This window comes from Heliangelus exortis, chromosome 17 (assembly GCF_036169615.1).
Source record: "Heliangelus exortis chromosome 17, bHelExo1.hap1, whole genome shotgun sequence".
Lineage (NCBI taxonomy): Eukaryota > Metazoa > Chordata > Aves > Apodiformes > Trochilidae > Heliangelus > Heliangelus exortis.
The window spans coordinates 9,767,801-9,782,611 of NC_092438.1; the positions used below are offsets into that span (position 1 = coordinate 9,767,801).

Below are 14,811 nucleotides of genomic sequence, written 5' to 3' on the forward strand. Positions count from 1 at the left end.
AGAGAGAGCTTCAGTAAGAGCATCTCCATCTGCTTTGTCATGTGTTTCATTTAAAGAGAAGGTAATGACAAATTAAATCTGGACGCCCTTTGGTCAAGACCAACTTGTTTGACATCTAGGAAAAAGACCAACCTACCACATTTACAGTCATCAGGGAAAGCAGAGACCAGGGTGGAAGAGACCTTGCATTTCCAATGCAAATGGTGAATCAAATCATCAGGACCCATAAGCAGAGTAAAAGCCCAGTCCATAGAGCCAGATGGGCTGGAGCAGCCTGCATTAAGACCAGCCCTGGGGCATACATGGACCAGACAGCAGCTGACAAGCCTGAAAAAGAGCTGGAAACAGAGCTAAGAACCTCCCCAGGAGAAACCAGGCTTGCAGCAATTTGTAAGAGGAGCTGCACTGGGTCTCATGATCGACCAAAGAAATGAGCAATGTGGTGGTGTAGATAAGAAGCTGAATACAAGGCAGCAGCAACAGGAGATGAGATGGGCGGGAAAAGAGGAAGGAAACAAACAGCTACACCAAATTCTGGCATTTCTGATGATGGTCACTGGGAGGTGGAGGAGAGATGGTGAGAGACCCCCCTCTTGCACCTCACTTCAGGAATGCTCTCACTTGGGAGCCTTCTGTGAAGATGGGCTCAGTTCAGGGCTGGGACACCCCAGGGTAGACTTTGACCCTCTTATGACTAATACAGAGTCTTTCAGCCCAAATAAGGCAGGTATATACCATGCTGTCTCAATCCAGGAGGCCAGGCAGACAAATTATTGCTAATACCAAGATTGTTATAAGACAAAATCTCTTAACTGCTAAAGGCCAGACTGACCTGGGGATTTAACATTTTCCCTCTGCTCATTTCTCTCTTCTGGTTCTTCTTAAAACTGATACAGTCTGGACATCTCATCTTTTTGTCAGCATGACTAAAGCCCAGCTGGACTACAGTGGCCAGAGCATTTGGTAAGCTTGGGTGGACTGCTAGCTCCACTGCTATAAGTGGTTTTCAGTATTTGATAGGGTTTAATACTGTAAGGCCTGCTAAAGTAGATTACAGCTGGTTATAATACAAGTCAGGGCAGGCTCCATGTCAGCAATCCCTCTGCAAAGACCAACTTCAAAGACCAGGACTCCTCCTGCCCCAAGAATAGCCAAGAAACACACTCCCACCAACAAATTGCTACCCTGGAAAACCCATTTTTTTTCTCCAGCTGAAGCTCTGCACCCTCAGAGGGGACTTCTGCAAAGTGGCAAATTTTGTTTGAATGCTCTGGGATTTCCTGGGCCTTTTGCATGCAGCCAGCTAGCACCTCTCCTGAAGCAGCACCCACTTAGTAATGAGACAATTGGACCACCCCAGCCAGGGACCATTTCTGGCCAGCACTCCCTGACACAGCTAAGAGACAATGAGGCCCTTCAGGGCTAAATCCTGAGAGCTGCCTCATCTCCTTTGCCAAGGACATCAGTAATTCCTGGCAGTGGCTTGATTCCATAAGCAGCTCAGCGAGGTGACTTTCCAGGTCACCAGCTAATTGCAGGTGAAGTGCCAGTGACTGTCTCCAACAGGAGCAAAAGTTGGGAGCTCTGAGGGAAGAAAGGGAGTAAAAAAGGTGTTTGCTCAGCTCCCTTGAACTGGGCCAGCTCCCCCCCTGGGCAGCTAAAGGAAAGTGAGAAAGGGCTGGGTTGCAAGGATCCACAGCTGAGTCCTGCTTCTTCTGCAGCCTGAGAAATCCTGGTACTTCACCACTGCTTAGCCAGATGAGGGGACCATGAGTGGCCTTTTTTAAACCTTCTGATCCCCCCCAGCTCCTGGATCTTTTTGTTCTGGAGAGAAGGAGGAGGTGGTAGCCAGGGAACTGCCTACTCCCTACACATTTTCTCCTGCTCACTGCTGGTGGCTTCATGAGCCAGGAGATGGCTAAAACAACTCCTCTACTGCCTTTCCCATGACAGCCCCTGGGCACTTCCCCACCTCTGTGAAACAGTGAGGGATGATCCGAGCCCTCCAAAATGCAACGATGGAGAAACTGCAGCTAAAAAAAAAAAATCCCTCCTCTTCCAGTGCCTGGTGTTCCTGAGAAGAAACCACTCCAGGCTCCCCCCCTGCTCACAGGAGTTGGGAGCAGTGAGTAATGCTCACAGGCTTCCCTGCCCAGCATCACATTCTTTTCTCCAGCATGTAATGGCCCAGAGGAGGAATAAACTGAGCCTTGCTGGAGCAGCTTGCAGAGGAGCTGTGCACGCCATGGCCTTGCATCAGAGAGGCATGGGGAAGGGTTTTGAAGTGCTCAGCCTCATTTCACTGAGGCACTGGTTGTGTGGAACACCAAGTGAAAGAGGAAGAAAGGAGAAAAAAAAAACACCCTGCAAAGTGTTAACGAACAGAAAGCCTCACCTGCTGTGCTCTGGAGTGTGAAAACCAGCCCTGCTCCCTCAGGAGACACCAGCCCTTGCTCACTCTCTCTGTGCCCACACCTCTGCCCACCTGAGCTGCTCTTGGCCTTGGGCTGCTTTGTGGTTTCTCCCTCACTGCCACCATCACCTCTTCTGTTGTGTCTCAGCACATTTTTACACAGACATCAGCAACCATTTCAGGGAGAGCTGAAGAAAGGAGACCCATTTGCCTATTGCCATCATCTCTTCTTGCCTCCTGGCCTTTTTCCTGCCCCGCTTCCCCCAGCTCCTTCCCCAGGAGCTGTCGTTGCCTCCTCCTCACCCCATCTTCCCAAGACCTCAGGTCACAAGCTCAGTTTGGACCTTGCTCCAACCTGTTTCACCTCCCCAGTTGCAAACTGGTGCTTCCAGTAACTCCTCTGCCCAGCCCAGTGTCTGCAACTACAGCCCTGCCAGGCTCCTACTGCACCCAGGAGGGAAGCTGAGGAGATGAAGGGCAGAAACCAGCAGGTCCACCCTGCACCCAGCATGAAGCTCCCAGCCTTTCATCTGCTGTGAACATGACACAATCACAGCCATTAGCTCTTCAAAGACAGGCAGGTTGGAGGAGCCTTGGGAAGCCAGCACTCTGCCAAGGAAGCTCCAAGGTCTGGAGTATCACCTGATTTTACCCTTCCTGGTCCTCCTGACCTGGCAACCTTGGTCCTCCACATCTCCTTCTTCCACAACAGTGGCTCCAGCTCCTGGGGCTCACAGGGTCTCAGCTCCCAGCACAGCTTTGTGAGGGTCCCTGGAGAAGAGAAGAATGAAACTGGAGAATTTGACCCGTCAAAGCTAAAGCTTCACAAGCCTAGAGGGTGGAAACAGAGCCAAGAAGCTGTGCAAACCTCCCTGCCAGACTGGGATCTCCACCGCTCACAGCAAGTCCTGGAGCTACTGGTGTCACCACCATGTAAGTTTTCTCTCTCCCCACACCCTTTTCCCAGCCCCACCCCAGCCTGTGTTTAACAGCCCAGTGGCCCTGCTCTCTGAAGTCGATTTTATTCCACTTTTCAAGACTTTCTCTTGCTTTCACCTGAAAGCTGCTCCACCCAGCTAGTATCTGCCAGCAGGGATAGGAGTCTCCCAACCTGAACACAGACCTCCCTCTGGGGCAAACCAGGAGCAGGATTGACAAGCTCAGGCACCTAGCACAGGGAGCAGAGGGGACGTTTCCCCATAGGCCACCAAGTGCTACAGACTAGCCCAAAGAGCCTTGGCTAAAGGGAAAAAAAGACAGCTGTGGTGTTTATGGTGGCACTACCACCACCCAGCTATCATCAGTCCCAACACACTGCACTGCTGGGGACACACAGACCAGCTGGATCCCCAGCAGCACCAACAGTCAGAGCTCCAGCAGTTTGGCAGGCTGAGCTCCTCCCCACTCTATCACTACCAGCCACATGGCTCACCCAGCAGACAGCCCCTCAGCTCCAGCATCCACCCCCAGTCAGATAGCTGACCCCACACAGCCTGGCAAGGTTAGATCAGAGCAGAGTAACTGTCAAAAAAAAAAAAAAAAAAAAAAAAAAAAAAAAAAGAAAATGAACAATCAACACCAGTCAAGCCTCTATGGTGTGCACTTTTATTTGAACTGGTCTTAAGTCAGTGTACAGGTAGCCCCTCCCTCCCCCACATACTGGCACCACTTCTAGACCCTGCGGGGGGACTGTAAAGCCTTCATACACGTCTACCACTGGGGAACACAGCCCGCTTTGCTTGACAAATCGAAGAGAAAAAAGGATCAAGTGTGTTTTGTTTTTAAGGCGGAAAGATACAAAAAGACACTTGTTGGGTTACATAATTTACAGACAAGCAATTATAACCTAACACCAGTAACTGGCATTGGCTCCCTCCGAGCTGGGCTGCTGCCTTCACAGAGGCGAGTAACTTCCTGTAACAATGCATTATAACAATATTTGGAATGACTATTAAAAAAAGAAACAAATGTACAATCAAAGTCCTCAGATGCATTGTAGAACTTTGGGGGCGACCGCTCCAACACGTTTCATTTTTCAAGACTGCTGCTGACACCTTCACCGTTCCAGTTTTTAAATCCTGAGTCAAGCGCCAAAAGAAAAACAAATAAAGCCATGCCAATCTCGTCTGGTTTTATGCGCATTTATGGGTTTCATTTCATCACAAGGGTGTGGGTGTTGGTAACAGTCCGGTTTAGAAGCATTTGCGGTGGACAATGGAGGGTCCAGATTCATCGTACTCCTGCTTGCTGATCCACATCTGCTGGAAGGTGGAGAGGGAGGCCAGGATGGAGCCTCCGATCCAGACAGAGTATTTGCGCTCAGGTGGGGCAATGATCTGCAGGGAAAAGGAGGGATTGGTCAGGTGCTCAGTGTTGCTGCTACAATTGCTACCCACAAACAGCTCCACAAAGACAGAGCTGCCTGATTTCCTTATCTAGCCTTGGCCAAGATACCGTGAAGTTCAAACAGGCTTAAGACACAACCTCACACACCCACCTCCCACCTCTGCATTAATTTACATTAATCCCATTATCTCTATGGTTGGGTAGATAACACCATATCCGGACCAAGGCCATCAAGGCTGCACCAGACACACAAGGATGGTTTAAACCTTCTCTGGTAGGACCTTCACTCCCCCCTCCCTCCACCCACTCCACACTTCAGCATTAACAAGGGTGCCAAGAGGTTCCCTTAACTCCCACTATACCTTAATTTTCATTGTGCTGGGTGCCAGGGCTGTGATCTCCTTCTGCATCCTGTCAGCAATGCCAGGGTACATTGTGGTACCACCAGACAGCACTGTGTTGGCATACAGATCCTTACGGATATCCACGTCACACTTCATAATGGAGTTGAAGGTAGTTTCATGGATACCACAAGACTCCATACCTGGAAGGAAAAAGCAGTCTCAAGTCAGCAAGGGCTCAGACACAATCAAGGAAATCCCAGAAGCCACCATGGCCAACCAAGAGACCAGCAGCCCCTTTAACAAGAAAGCACTACAAAGCCTTAATAGCTTCAACAGGCTCTTGTTCTCTTGTCCCAAGTACTTCAAACAGCTTTATGCTGTTTATAAAGTGAAACTTATGAGTGGGACAGGACAGACCTTGTTATGGATAATAGTAACAAAATCACAGGGGAACTGCCTGCCATGGTCTCCGGGACAAAGAAACATTAGAAGAGTTGGACTTACCCAAGAAAGATGGCTGGAAGAGGGCCTCAGGGCACCTGAACCTCTCATTGCCAATGGTGATGACCTGGCCATCGGGGAGTTCGTAGCTCTTCTCCAGAGAAGAGCTCGAGGCAGCTGTGGCCATCTCCTGCTCAAAATCCAGGGCGACGTAGCACAGCTTCTCCTTGATGTCACGCACAATTTCTCTCTCAGCTGTGGTGGTGAAGCTGTAGCCTCTCTCTGTCAGGATCTTCATGAGGTAGTCCGTCAGGTCACGGCCAGCCAGATCCAGACGGAGGATGGCGTGCGGGAGGGCATAACCTTCATAGATGGGCACAGTGTGGGTAACACCATCACCAGAGTCCATCACAATCCCAGTGGTACGACCAGAGGCATACAGGGACAACACAGCCTGGATGGCTACATACATGGCTGGGGTGTTGAAGGTCTCAAACATGATCTAGGAAGAAGGAAAAAAAAAAAAAAAAAAAAAAAAAAAGAAAAAAAAAAAAGAGGTTGAGCCACCAGAATAAACTAGGGTTCTTACTACAGGTCTACACCAAGTCCATGCAAGTGTGGTTAAACTTTTGCCCCTAAATAAGTGCCTTCACTCCCCCCCTGTTTAAGTCCATGCTGATCTTTTGCCTGGTCTCCACACACCTGCCAGGATCAGAGCCTGAACAGGGACATCACCACCACAGACTAATCCATGTCACAGCAAAGAACAAAACAAATGCCAAATAAACTACAGTACAGTCACTCAAGGCTGGTAAATGGATTAGCAAATCTAGTTAGAAAACAGCAGTTAGACAAGTTGCTAGTTCAGTCTCAAGAGAAAGCCAGCTTAGAAGAACAAACAAAACCTGTCAAGGTCCAGCAAAGAGGAGACTCAGGTCAGGAAAGGAAAACCCTGTAAAGATGGCAAAAAGGGAGAATAGTGGTGAAGGAGGAGAGAGAACAACATGGAAGAAAGAGAGATGGCCAGCAGCAGTATGTGCTCTATCTCCAAGCTCGAGTTTTACACACCTGTGTCATCTTTTCTCTGTTGGCTTTGGGGTTCAGGGGAGCCTCTGTGAGCAGCACAGGGTGCTCCTCAGGGGCTACTCTCAGCTCATTGTAGAAAGTGTGATGCCAGATCTTCTCCATGTCATCCCAGTTGGTGACAATACCGTGTTCAATGGGGTACTTCAGGGTCAGGATACCTCTTTTGCTCTGGGCTTCGTCACCAACATAGCTGTCTTTCTGGCCCATACCAACCATCACACCCTACACAAGAAAGAAAAAGCAAAAACAGTAAGCACAGCTGAAAGGCAAGCCCCACTGGGTGGAATAACCTGCTTTCCCCTATATCTCCAGTTGCTGTCTTCACTCACACTAAGAAAAACATTTAACCATCTGCTTTAACACACACTACTCTGAAATTCTGTAGGAAGCTGAATTTGCCACTATGCAGAAAGTTCTTGTGTTACAAAGCCAAATAAAAGGCCTTCTTGAAGCTCAATGCCTCTGGGCAAGCCATTTCCACTAATAATTTCTCAATCTTTTATCCAGGAACGGGCACCCACCTGATGTCTGGGGCGACCCACGATGGATGGGAAGACAGCACGGGGCGCATCGTCCCCGGCGAAACCGGCCTTGCACATACCGGAACCATTGTCAACAACGAGGGCAGCAATATCATCATCCATGGCTGGCTAGAGGAGAAGAAAGAAAGAAAAGAAAGACATGAGCATCGCCGGTCACACATCACCCACCGCGCCCCGTCCCTTCCCCACCCATTTCCTTCCTCCCGCTGCCGAACCGCTTCGCCCGGTGCCCGCTAGAGGGTGCGACGCCTTCCCGGCTCCGGCGCCGCACGGATTTGGGACAAAGGAAGTCCCTGCGCCCTCTCGCATTATTACCATAAAAGGCAATGGATGGAGCTCGCCGGCCTCGCCCGCCGCCAGCTTTCGGGGGGACGAGGCCGCCCCTCCTCACGGGCGGGGCCGCCCCGCCCCAACGCCCCGCCGGGTGCCCGCGGGCTCCGCCGGTCACCCACCGGCTGCTCGACAAGGGGTGGTGGAGACCCCACCCCAAAAATTATAAAAAAAAAAAAACAAAAAACCCACCAAACAAAAAACACTCAGAAACCCCACAGGGTCCGAGAGTGCAACCACCAAGAAAGACGGCGAGGTAAGCGGTAGCCAACTCGCCCATTCTGCTAGCCAAGCGTGACCGGCGTTCTGCCCACCCTTAAGAGCAGCCACCACAAGGGTGCGATTAAAGCCAGGGGTTTATGCAATTGCCGCCCGACAGCCCCAGCGCCGGTTTAATCCGCTGGGAAGGTGGAGAAGCCGCTGCCGGACATGTGCCAGCCCCGCACGGGGCAGCCTGGGAAGTGTAGTCCGTGGCCGGAGCGGGCAGCCCTGCCTGCACAAGGGCAGACGGAGTGGGTGGGTGGGTTCCCCCTTTTTACCCCAACCCTTTGCGTGCTGCTTTTGTTCCCATCCAACACCCTCGCCCTCGGGAAGGGCTGCCACCCTATCTTTTTTTTTTTTGCTTTAAAAAAGAAAGCCACCAGGGCTGCATGTATGGGGACCGCGCCCCTCCCCACAGGGGGACAACGCCCCCAGGCCCAGCTACGACCCCCCCCAAATGCCCCCCAGTGGCGGCTGCAGGAGGAGGAGGAGGGCGGGGAGGGGAAGCAGTGCGGAGGAGACAAAGCCCCGCGCCCCATTCCCCCCCCTGCATCCCCCGGCAGGACACAATAGCCGAACCTCCCGCTGCCCCCGGCCCCACACAATCCTCTTAAAAGGCGGATTAACCCTAGGGACAGCAGGAGGGGGCAACCTCCCTGACAACCAAAACCCCTCGAACCCCCATTAAGCGGTATAAAACAATCTTGATTTAAAATATTCCACCGGGCCGACCACTTCCCCCCCCCCTCACACACACGCCCCCCAACACCACCAGAAGGGCGTGAGGAAATCGCCATTTTCTTACAAACCGAATAAGCCGAACATTTATAAAACCGACGAAACAAGAAGACCCCCACCCGCCCTCCTCCCTCTTACTCCACAACGCCACCCCCCCACCCCCTCATCGTGTTCGCTCGCTCACCTTCGGGGAGCTGCGCGGTCGGAGCGGGGCAGGCGGGCAGCAGGCGCGGATCAGTCAGAGCTCGCAGCGGCTCCAGCCCGCCGCCCGTCCGCTCATTTATGGGGCCGCCGCCGCCGCCGCCTCGCCATAAAAGGAAACTTTCGGAAAGCGCCTCTCCCATTGGCCCGGCGCCGCCCCGCCCCCGCCTCGTGCAGCCCCGCCCACCCCTGCCGCGCGCGCGGCAGCGCCCCCCACCCCCCCCCAAGCCCCTTCCCACCCCCCGCAAAATATTGAAAGGGGTGAGGGTCGTGCGTGTGTGTGGGAGCTGTGAGGACCCCCCCACACCCTCCCCCGAATTATACTCTGAGCTTAATGCCCCCCCCACCGGGGTACGGGCGCCACCTGCACACAAAGCCCTGAGGTTTGGGGGGGTTGTCGGTTCCGTCATTCTGAAGGTGCCCAAGCGGGCACCCCCCCCCACTCCCCTCCACCCGGGAGGTGGGTAGGGGGTAGCCCAGGGGGCACCGTGACCCCCCCTGAGTCGTGGGGGTGATGTCGGGGTGGCTGCTGCCTGCAGCTCTGCCCATCGCCCTGGCCATGGGGAGGGACGGTTCGCGGTTCCCCCCCCCCCCCCAACCCGGGTGCGGGGCAAGCACCGGTAACCCCCGGGATGGGGGGGGGAAGGGGGGGCAAGTTCACTGCTGATGTCAGCAGCGCCGGCGACACGGTGATACAGCCCCTGCCAGGCCTTCGGCCCTTGAACCCGCCCGGGAACGTGGCTGCCACCCCCGGGCACCGTTACAGGCCGCGTCCCGGTGGCAGCGACAGTCGGGGCTGTGGAACCGCTCCCGGGCTGTGACACCGAACCAAGCGAGGGGGAACCTCGCCCCCCCCCTCCCCATCCTGGCCCGGGCTGTCGGGGGTCACGGCGGGAGGATTCGGTCAGATTTGGGCAATATTTTGTTTCTTCTTGATTCGCAGCTTTTCGGAGCGGCAGCGGCGGCTGCTCCTGCCCGGGATTGCCTCTGAAATTCTCTCCTTGTCTGTGACAAGGAAACACGAGTTGGAAAGAAAGGCGAAGGCAGCGTCTGCGGAGCAGCAGGCAGGGGCGAGGAGAGAGCTTTGCGCTCTCCAGAGCGTTGTGCGAACGCGGGCTGATTAATCAAGTTAATTAAGCAGCCCTGTAAGTAAAGTACCAGCAGCCACTCGCAATCTGTTGCCGGTTCGAAGCAGGCAGGCTTCGGCGGGGGGACCTTGGATGTGTAATCTCAGCGGTTTGAAAACAGCAGTGAAAGGAGTGGAGGGGTGTTGAAAAATAAAATCCGAGGGGAGAAAAAAATAAAAAAAAAAACAACCCAAAAACGAATCCAAAATGTTCCTGTTTCTTCGATGGGACGCTCCTCGCCTGGCATCGTGGAGCGATGAGCCAGCCCAGGCATCAGCATCTTGCAGCCCACACCAACAAGGTCTTTGTCACCAGGGAGCTGCAGAGATCACCCTGAGGATGAGGTCTGGAGGGTGAGGATCGCTCCCCACACTGCCAGCTGCTCTCCCCAGCGGGGGTCTGGCTGAAGGGGGGACCCAGGCGTTATCCCCCCCCACCCCAGCATTGCTCCCTGCTGTGGGACAAACAAAGGAGGAGAGCAGCAGGAGGAACCTGCTGAGGTGGAGATTTGCAATTACCTTGGGGGGATGGGACACTGGGTATGGAGTCAAGAGCACCAGCTCCTTTCCATGGGCTGGCATCCCCTTCCCCAGGACCTGGTGGAGGTGCCCCAAAACCCAGCACCGTGGCTTCTCCCAGACGGGTGCTTCAGAGCAAATGGTGTGAAAAAGAGAGACAGGAGCCCTGTGGGCTCTGCTGGGTCACCCCAGAGCCGTGCCTTGTCCCCCAGTGCAGAGGTGGCCATGGTGATGGACCTGCCCTGCCAGGCAGGCCCTTAAGATCCCACCATCCTTTCCACAATGGAGATGGCCATGGTGATGGAGCAGAAACACTCCAGCACATGGGAACTGTTGCCACGGGAAGCCCTCGGTGGAAGAAGACCCCAAGCTGGGGTATCTGCAGGGCTGTGCCAGAGCAGAGCTGCCTTTGCACAGTCGTTTCCCTGCCACCTCAGCTGGATCATGCAAGATCTCTGTGTGGCAGCTTCCCTTGCAGTAAAATGGGAGTCATCGCTGTTAATTACCTACCTCATGGAGAATTAATTAATGTTTGCGCTCCGCTTTGAAAAGGCTGATTATTAATTAGAAGATTACACGTCAAATAAGGGGAGCCACAAGGCATGGGTACTGCTGATGGCCCTTGCAGGTGTGAAGCGTGGCCCACAGAGGTGCTGATAAGGGGGCTGCAGGAAACAGCAGTGGGAAAAGGTCCTGTAGCAGCACTGGGGTGATGGGTATGAGGTGGAGAACACCAGTGGGAGGTCAGGACCACGTGAGAAGGCCACCAGGGCTCACTGGGGACTTGGGCAGCTGGACGGGTCCTGGATCAGAGGGATGGGATGCTCTGCTGTATCCTGGTGAGCCGGTCAGTGGAGCAGGGCTGGGGAGCCACAGATGGAAGAGAGGCCATTAGGCAGGGAGGGGAATTGCCAGGCAATTAGCAGCCCTTGATTATTGGACTGAATCAAAAAGCAATCAATCCACCAGCATCCTGCAGGCAGCAACACTGACCCCACGTCTCCCGGCTTTGGGGGAGGTGGGATTGGGCCTCGGTGGTGCTGGCAGGATGTGGCCCACAGCACACAGCCAGGTGCCACCGCTTCCTCTCAGCCCAGAGACACTTTGGTAGCCAAGTCACCGAGTTCACCACCCAGACCATGCACACTGTGACAGACCAAGCCTGCTCTGCTGGCTGCAGCTCGGGGATCTCCTCCCCTCTGCTCCTGGGGTGTTGCAAGACCTGAGAAGAGAGAAAGGGGAACTGAGCAAAGAGCTCATGGTGTTACCCTTGGGCAGATATCGTAGGCTCCAGAGTTTCCCTGGTTTGCTTCACTTCTCCCTGCTTGTCCTTGATGCTCACCCTGGCTCTGGACAAAACTAAATGGGGGAGGATCCTCCTGCCCTTCACTGGCTGATATAGATTTCTGCACTTGGGGGACAACATGTGAGCCTTCCTTTCCACTCGCTTTTTCCAGCCCTTCCTCTAGAGCAGGAGCCCTGTGCTCACACGGGGACAATGTCTGTGCACATTTAGGGAAAAGAAGGCCATGGGGAGAAAAATAATCCCAGCAGCTTTTAGGGCTGCCTTCAATTTCTGTACATCCCCTTCAGCTCCTCCATCGCTGCCCTCACCATGTGCTCAGGCCCCAGCTCACTCCCTCCAGCTACTGTGGCAATGAGAAAAGAGATGGAAACTTCTGAAACGGGCCCAGCCACTTTCAATCACCCTCCCACAAAAATCACAGAGGTTTTTCAGAGTGCTGCCTTTCTCCTCCCTTCCCATTCCCCAAGGGGAAGAGGGAAAGGCCCTGGCCACATCCCCTATTTTGCAGGCACAGGGACCAGCCCAGTGCCTTCCCCTTTTTCAATTCACTCCACACAGCATCAGCTCCAATGGGAATTCACAGGAGCTCTAATCCAAGCAGGAGCTCCAAGCCCATCTCCCCCTTTGGAAATGATGCCCCCAATCCATTCACAGCCCCCACCTCTCCCTTGGATGCAGGCACATGTTCAGCATTAAAACCTGAAACAAAACAGCCCCTGAAATTTTCCTGACTCATTGCTTTGCATCCCCGATGGTCACACATCTCCAACGGGCTGCAGACTTTTCTCCCCCCCTCTAAGCATCACTCGTACATCCCTCCCCAAGGTTTCTGCTCCTTTTTATTGATCCTCTAGCTCTCTCTGATTTATCAATGCCTTCTGCAGAAACAGATGAAAGCCTTTCCCACTGCAGACCTCCACGTGCAAGGGACCATCCTCCCTTGACCCGCTGCAGCAGCGTGGATGGGCAAACAGCACCCCAAGTATCTCTCCCAGCCTCAACAGAGGGAAATCATTATACTGGATCCCACTGGAAAGCTGTATAAATTACCATTTTCCATTTTCAGGCCACTGATAGGCATCCTGTGCCAGATTTACCTGAGGCTGTTGGAAAGGACACAGCCCTTCCCAGGTAGCGGATGTGGTAGCAGAGGACACGTGCCTGGTTTACAGCCTGCTGTCCCTGATAACAGGACTTTGCTGGAGAGGTTGAAGTCCTGAGCCATCTCCCACCATTTCCCCAGCCATGCCTGTCCTCTCTGCCTCCAGCCACACCTCTCCATGTCCCCTATTCCTTCATTGCATACCCCTGCTCCAGCATTCCCAGGTCACGATGCTGGTCCCAGTGTCCCCCAGCCCACACAAGCAGCAGGAGACCAGGGCTTTGTTCCCAGCCAGGTAAGCAGAATCAGCTGGTACCCAGGCAGGGCATCCTCTGCCCAGCTCCATCCTGGCCCCCAGCAGTCCTGTCACACTCCCACCCGACCTGGGCTGAGCAAAATCCTGCCTTCCCCCACCATTTAAATGTTCTCCTGGTGTTCTCTTTGTTGACCTTGACAGCAAGAGCCGGTGAGGCCCAAGCATTGAATTGCTTCCAGCCCAAGGTCATTCCCCAGCACAACACATGATTACAGCAGCCCTCTGGGTGATACTGCCCGAGCTCTCAGCTCTCCCAGAAACCTGTGCATTTTCGAGCTCCACGTCTCCCACGGTGATGGGACAGGTATAAGCTAAGCCCTCTACTGACCTCTTCTTCTGGGTGAAAAACTTCCTTGCAGGGACCGAAAGCAGCAGAGCAGCCCTGCCCCTCCAGCCATGCCCAGTGTCAGCTTCAGGCGGTATTTCCTCCACCTAAAAACAGAAGGGGAAGAGAAAAGATGATTCTCCCTGAGCTTTCTCTGCAAGTCTCAGCCCTCTGGCCCTGCTCACCCCACCCCTTCCAAATGTCACTGAATGACCCCTCTGCCACGCTGCAGCCCTGGAGGGACCTTCCCACAAAGGATGCTCCCTGGGGTTTGGGTACCTGGCCCACCAAAAGGCTCCTGCATATGTTACACGGCGTTAAACTGAGCCATACGGTGTATTTTCAACTGCTCCTTAATTACTTTTGAGAATTGATTTTGCTCAGTCGCTGACAACAAAGGCAGGGAGGCAGCTGGATGGAGTTTTCCGCTCGTACCCGTACCTAGGAAATGAAACAGATCCAGGGCTACCCAAGCACGCCGGGAAATTCGCTTTGATCTCTGCTGGGTTAATGGCCCTTTCCATCTGCGGGCTCCGAGCTTCTGGCAGAGGTGACTTGTCCTACCCCGGGGAGGGAGGGAAAAAGGCTGCCTTTGTTTTTGGGGTGGGAAGCAGAGGAGCAGAGAGCCAGGGTGCTCATTGCCCCCAGCTGGCACGACTCTCCCACTCGTGCCAGGTAACGTAACCCACCTCCTGACTCCGTGAGAAATTCTGCTTCCAGTTTGGGGTCAGAATCCCCTGAGCACCCACAGACAGGGACCTCGGACCCAGCTCCTCCTCCCGCCGGCACAGGGATGCTCAGGGACGGGGTGGCTGAGGTGGGGTTTGCCTGTTCCTAGAGGGAGGGATGTGGAACCACTCTGGGCCCTGTCCCAGCTCCATCCCTGCCCGGATTGGCCCTTGGCACTGTGCAGCCTGTGCTCAGCCCTGAAGCAAGCAGCTTGCCCCAGGCAGGGAGTTGGTTCTGGAGGAGTGGGTCACACTGGTGTCAGTGCTCCATCCACTCCCCCCATGCTCCTCTGGCTGGAAATAACCCCTGAGGGGTGATTCAGCCCATAAAGAGCACTCAGCCCTTTCACCAGAAATGAAACCCAGCTGCCATCAGTCTCTCCTCACCTTGGCTCCCCTGCCCAGGGGAGGAGGACCAGGAGGTTTTCACCCGCTGCCAGGCAGGACCAGTCTGTTTCTGGTCCCCACGGCAGGGATAAGAGCAGGGTGATGCCCTGTGTGATGGGAGAAATGGTGATGCTGCCCCACACCAGCCCCACTGTTCCAGTCCTCCCCAGGATTTGCAGCAATCTTGGTAGCAAGCTTGTCACCCCCCCCCAGTGTCACCCAGAGGCCACTTCAGACACAAACTAGGGACAAAAAGAGGCAGCCAGCCTCATTTTAGCAGCCTCTCAGCCTGGTTGCCCC

At 54.2% G+C, this 14,811-nt stretch overlaps 1 protein-coding gene and 1 long non-coding RNA gene across 2 annotated transcripts; both read right to left on the bottom strand.

The window, feature by feature from the left end:
- Positions 1-4,004: 4,004 nt before the first annotated feature.
- Positions 4,005-8,811, bottom strand: ACTB (actin beta). The gene is made up of 6 exons (XM_071761350.1): positions 8,686-8,811; positions 7,152-7,280; positions 6,613-6,852; positions 5,608-6,046; positions 5,122-5,303; positions 4,005-4,749 (listed from the first exon to the last, which is right to left on the bottom strand). Exons 2-6 carry the CDS (start codon positions 7,272-7,274, stop codon positions 4,606-4,608), a joined length of 1,128 nt encoding a protein of 375 aa, XP_071617451.1. The 5' UTR covers positions 7,275-7,280; positions 8,686-8,811; the 3' UTR covers positions 4,005-4,605.
- A 2,074-nt stretch (positions 8,812-10,885) lies between these two features.
- On the bottom strand, positions 10,886-12,813 carry LOC139804215 (uncharacterized). Its single transcript, XR_011729306.1, has 2 exons — positions 12,704-12,813; positions 10,886-11,569 (listed from the first exon to the last, which is right to left on the bottom strand). It is a non-coding gene; the product is annotated as an uncharacterized lncRNA (long non-coding RNA).
- Positions 12,814-14,811: the final 1,998 nt, after the last annotated feature.

Bases quoted from the DNA above. Each gene is read 5' to 3' on its own strand.
- ACTB (XM_071761350.1), bottom strand. From the start codon at position 7,274: ATGGATGATGATATTGCTGCCCTCGTTGTTGACAATGGTTCCGGTATG. The intron at 5,304-5,607 runs GTAAGTCCAACT...TTTTCCTTCCAG, and splicing joins CTTCCAGCCATCTTTCTTGG to GTATGGAGTCTTGTGGTATC. The intron at 4,750-5,121 runs GTATAGTGGGAG...TTTTCCCTGCAG, and splicing joins CCAGCACAATGAAAATTAAG to ATCATTGCCCCACCTGAGCG.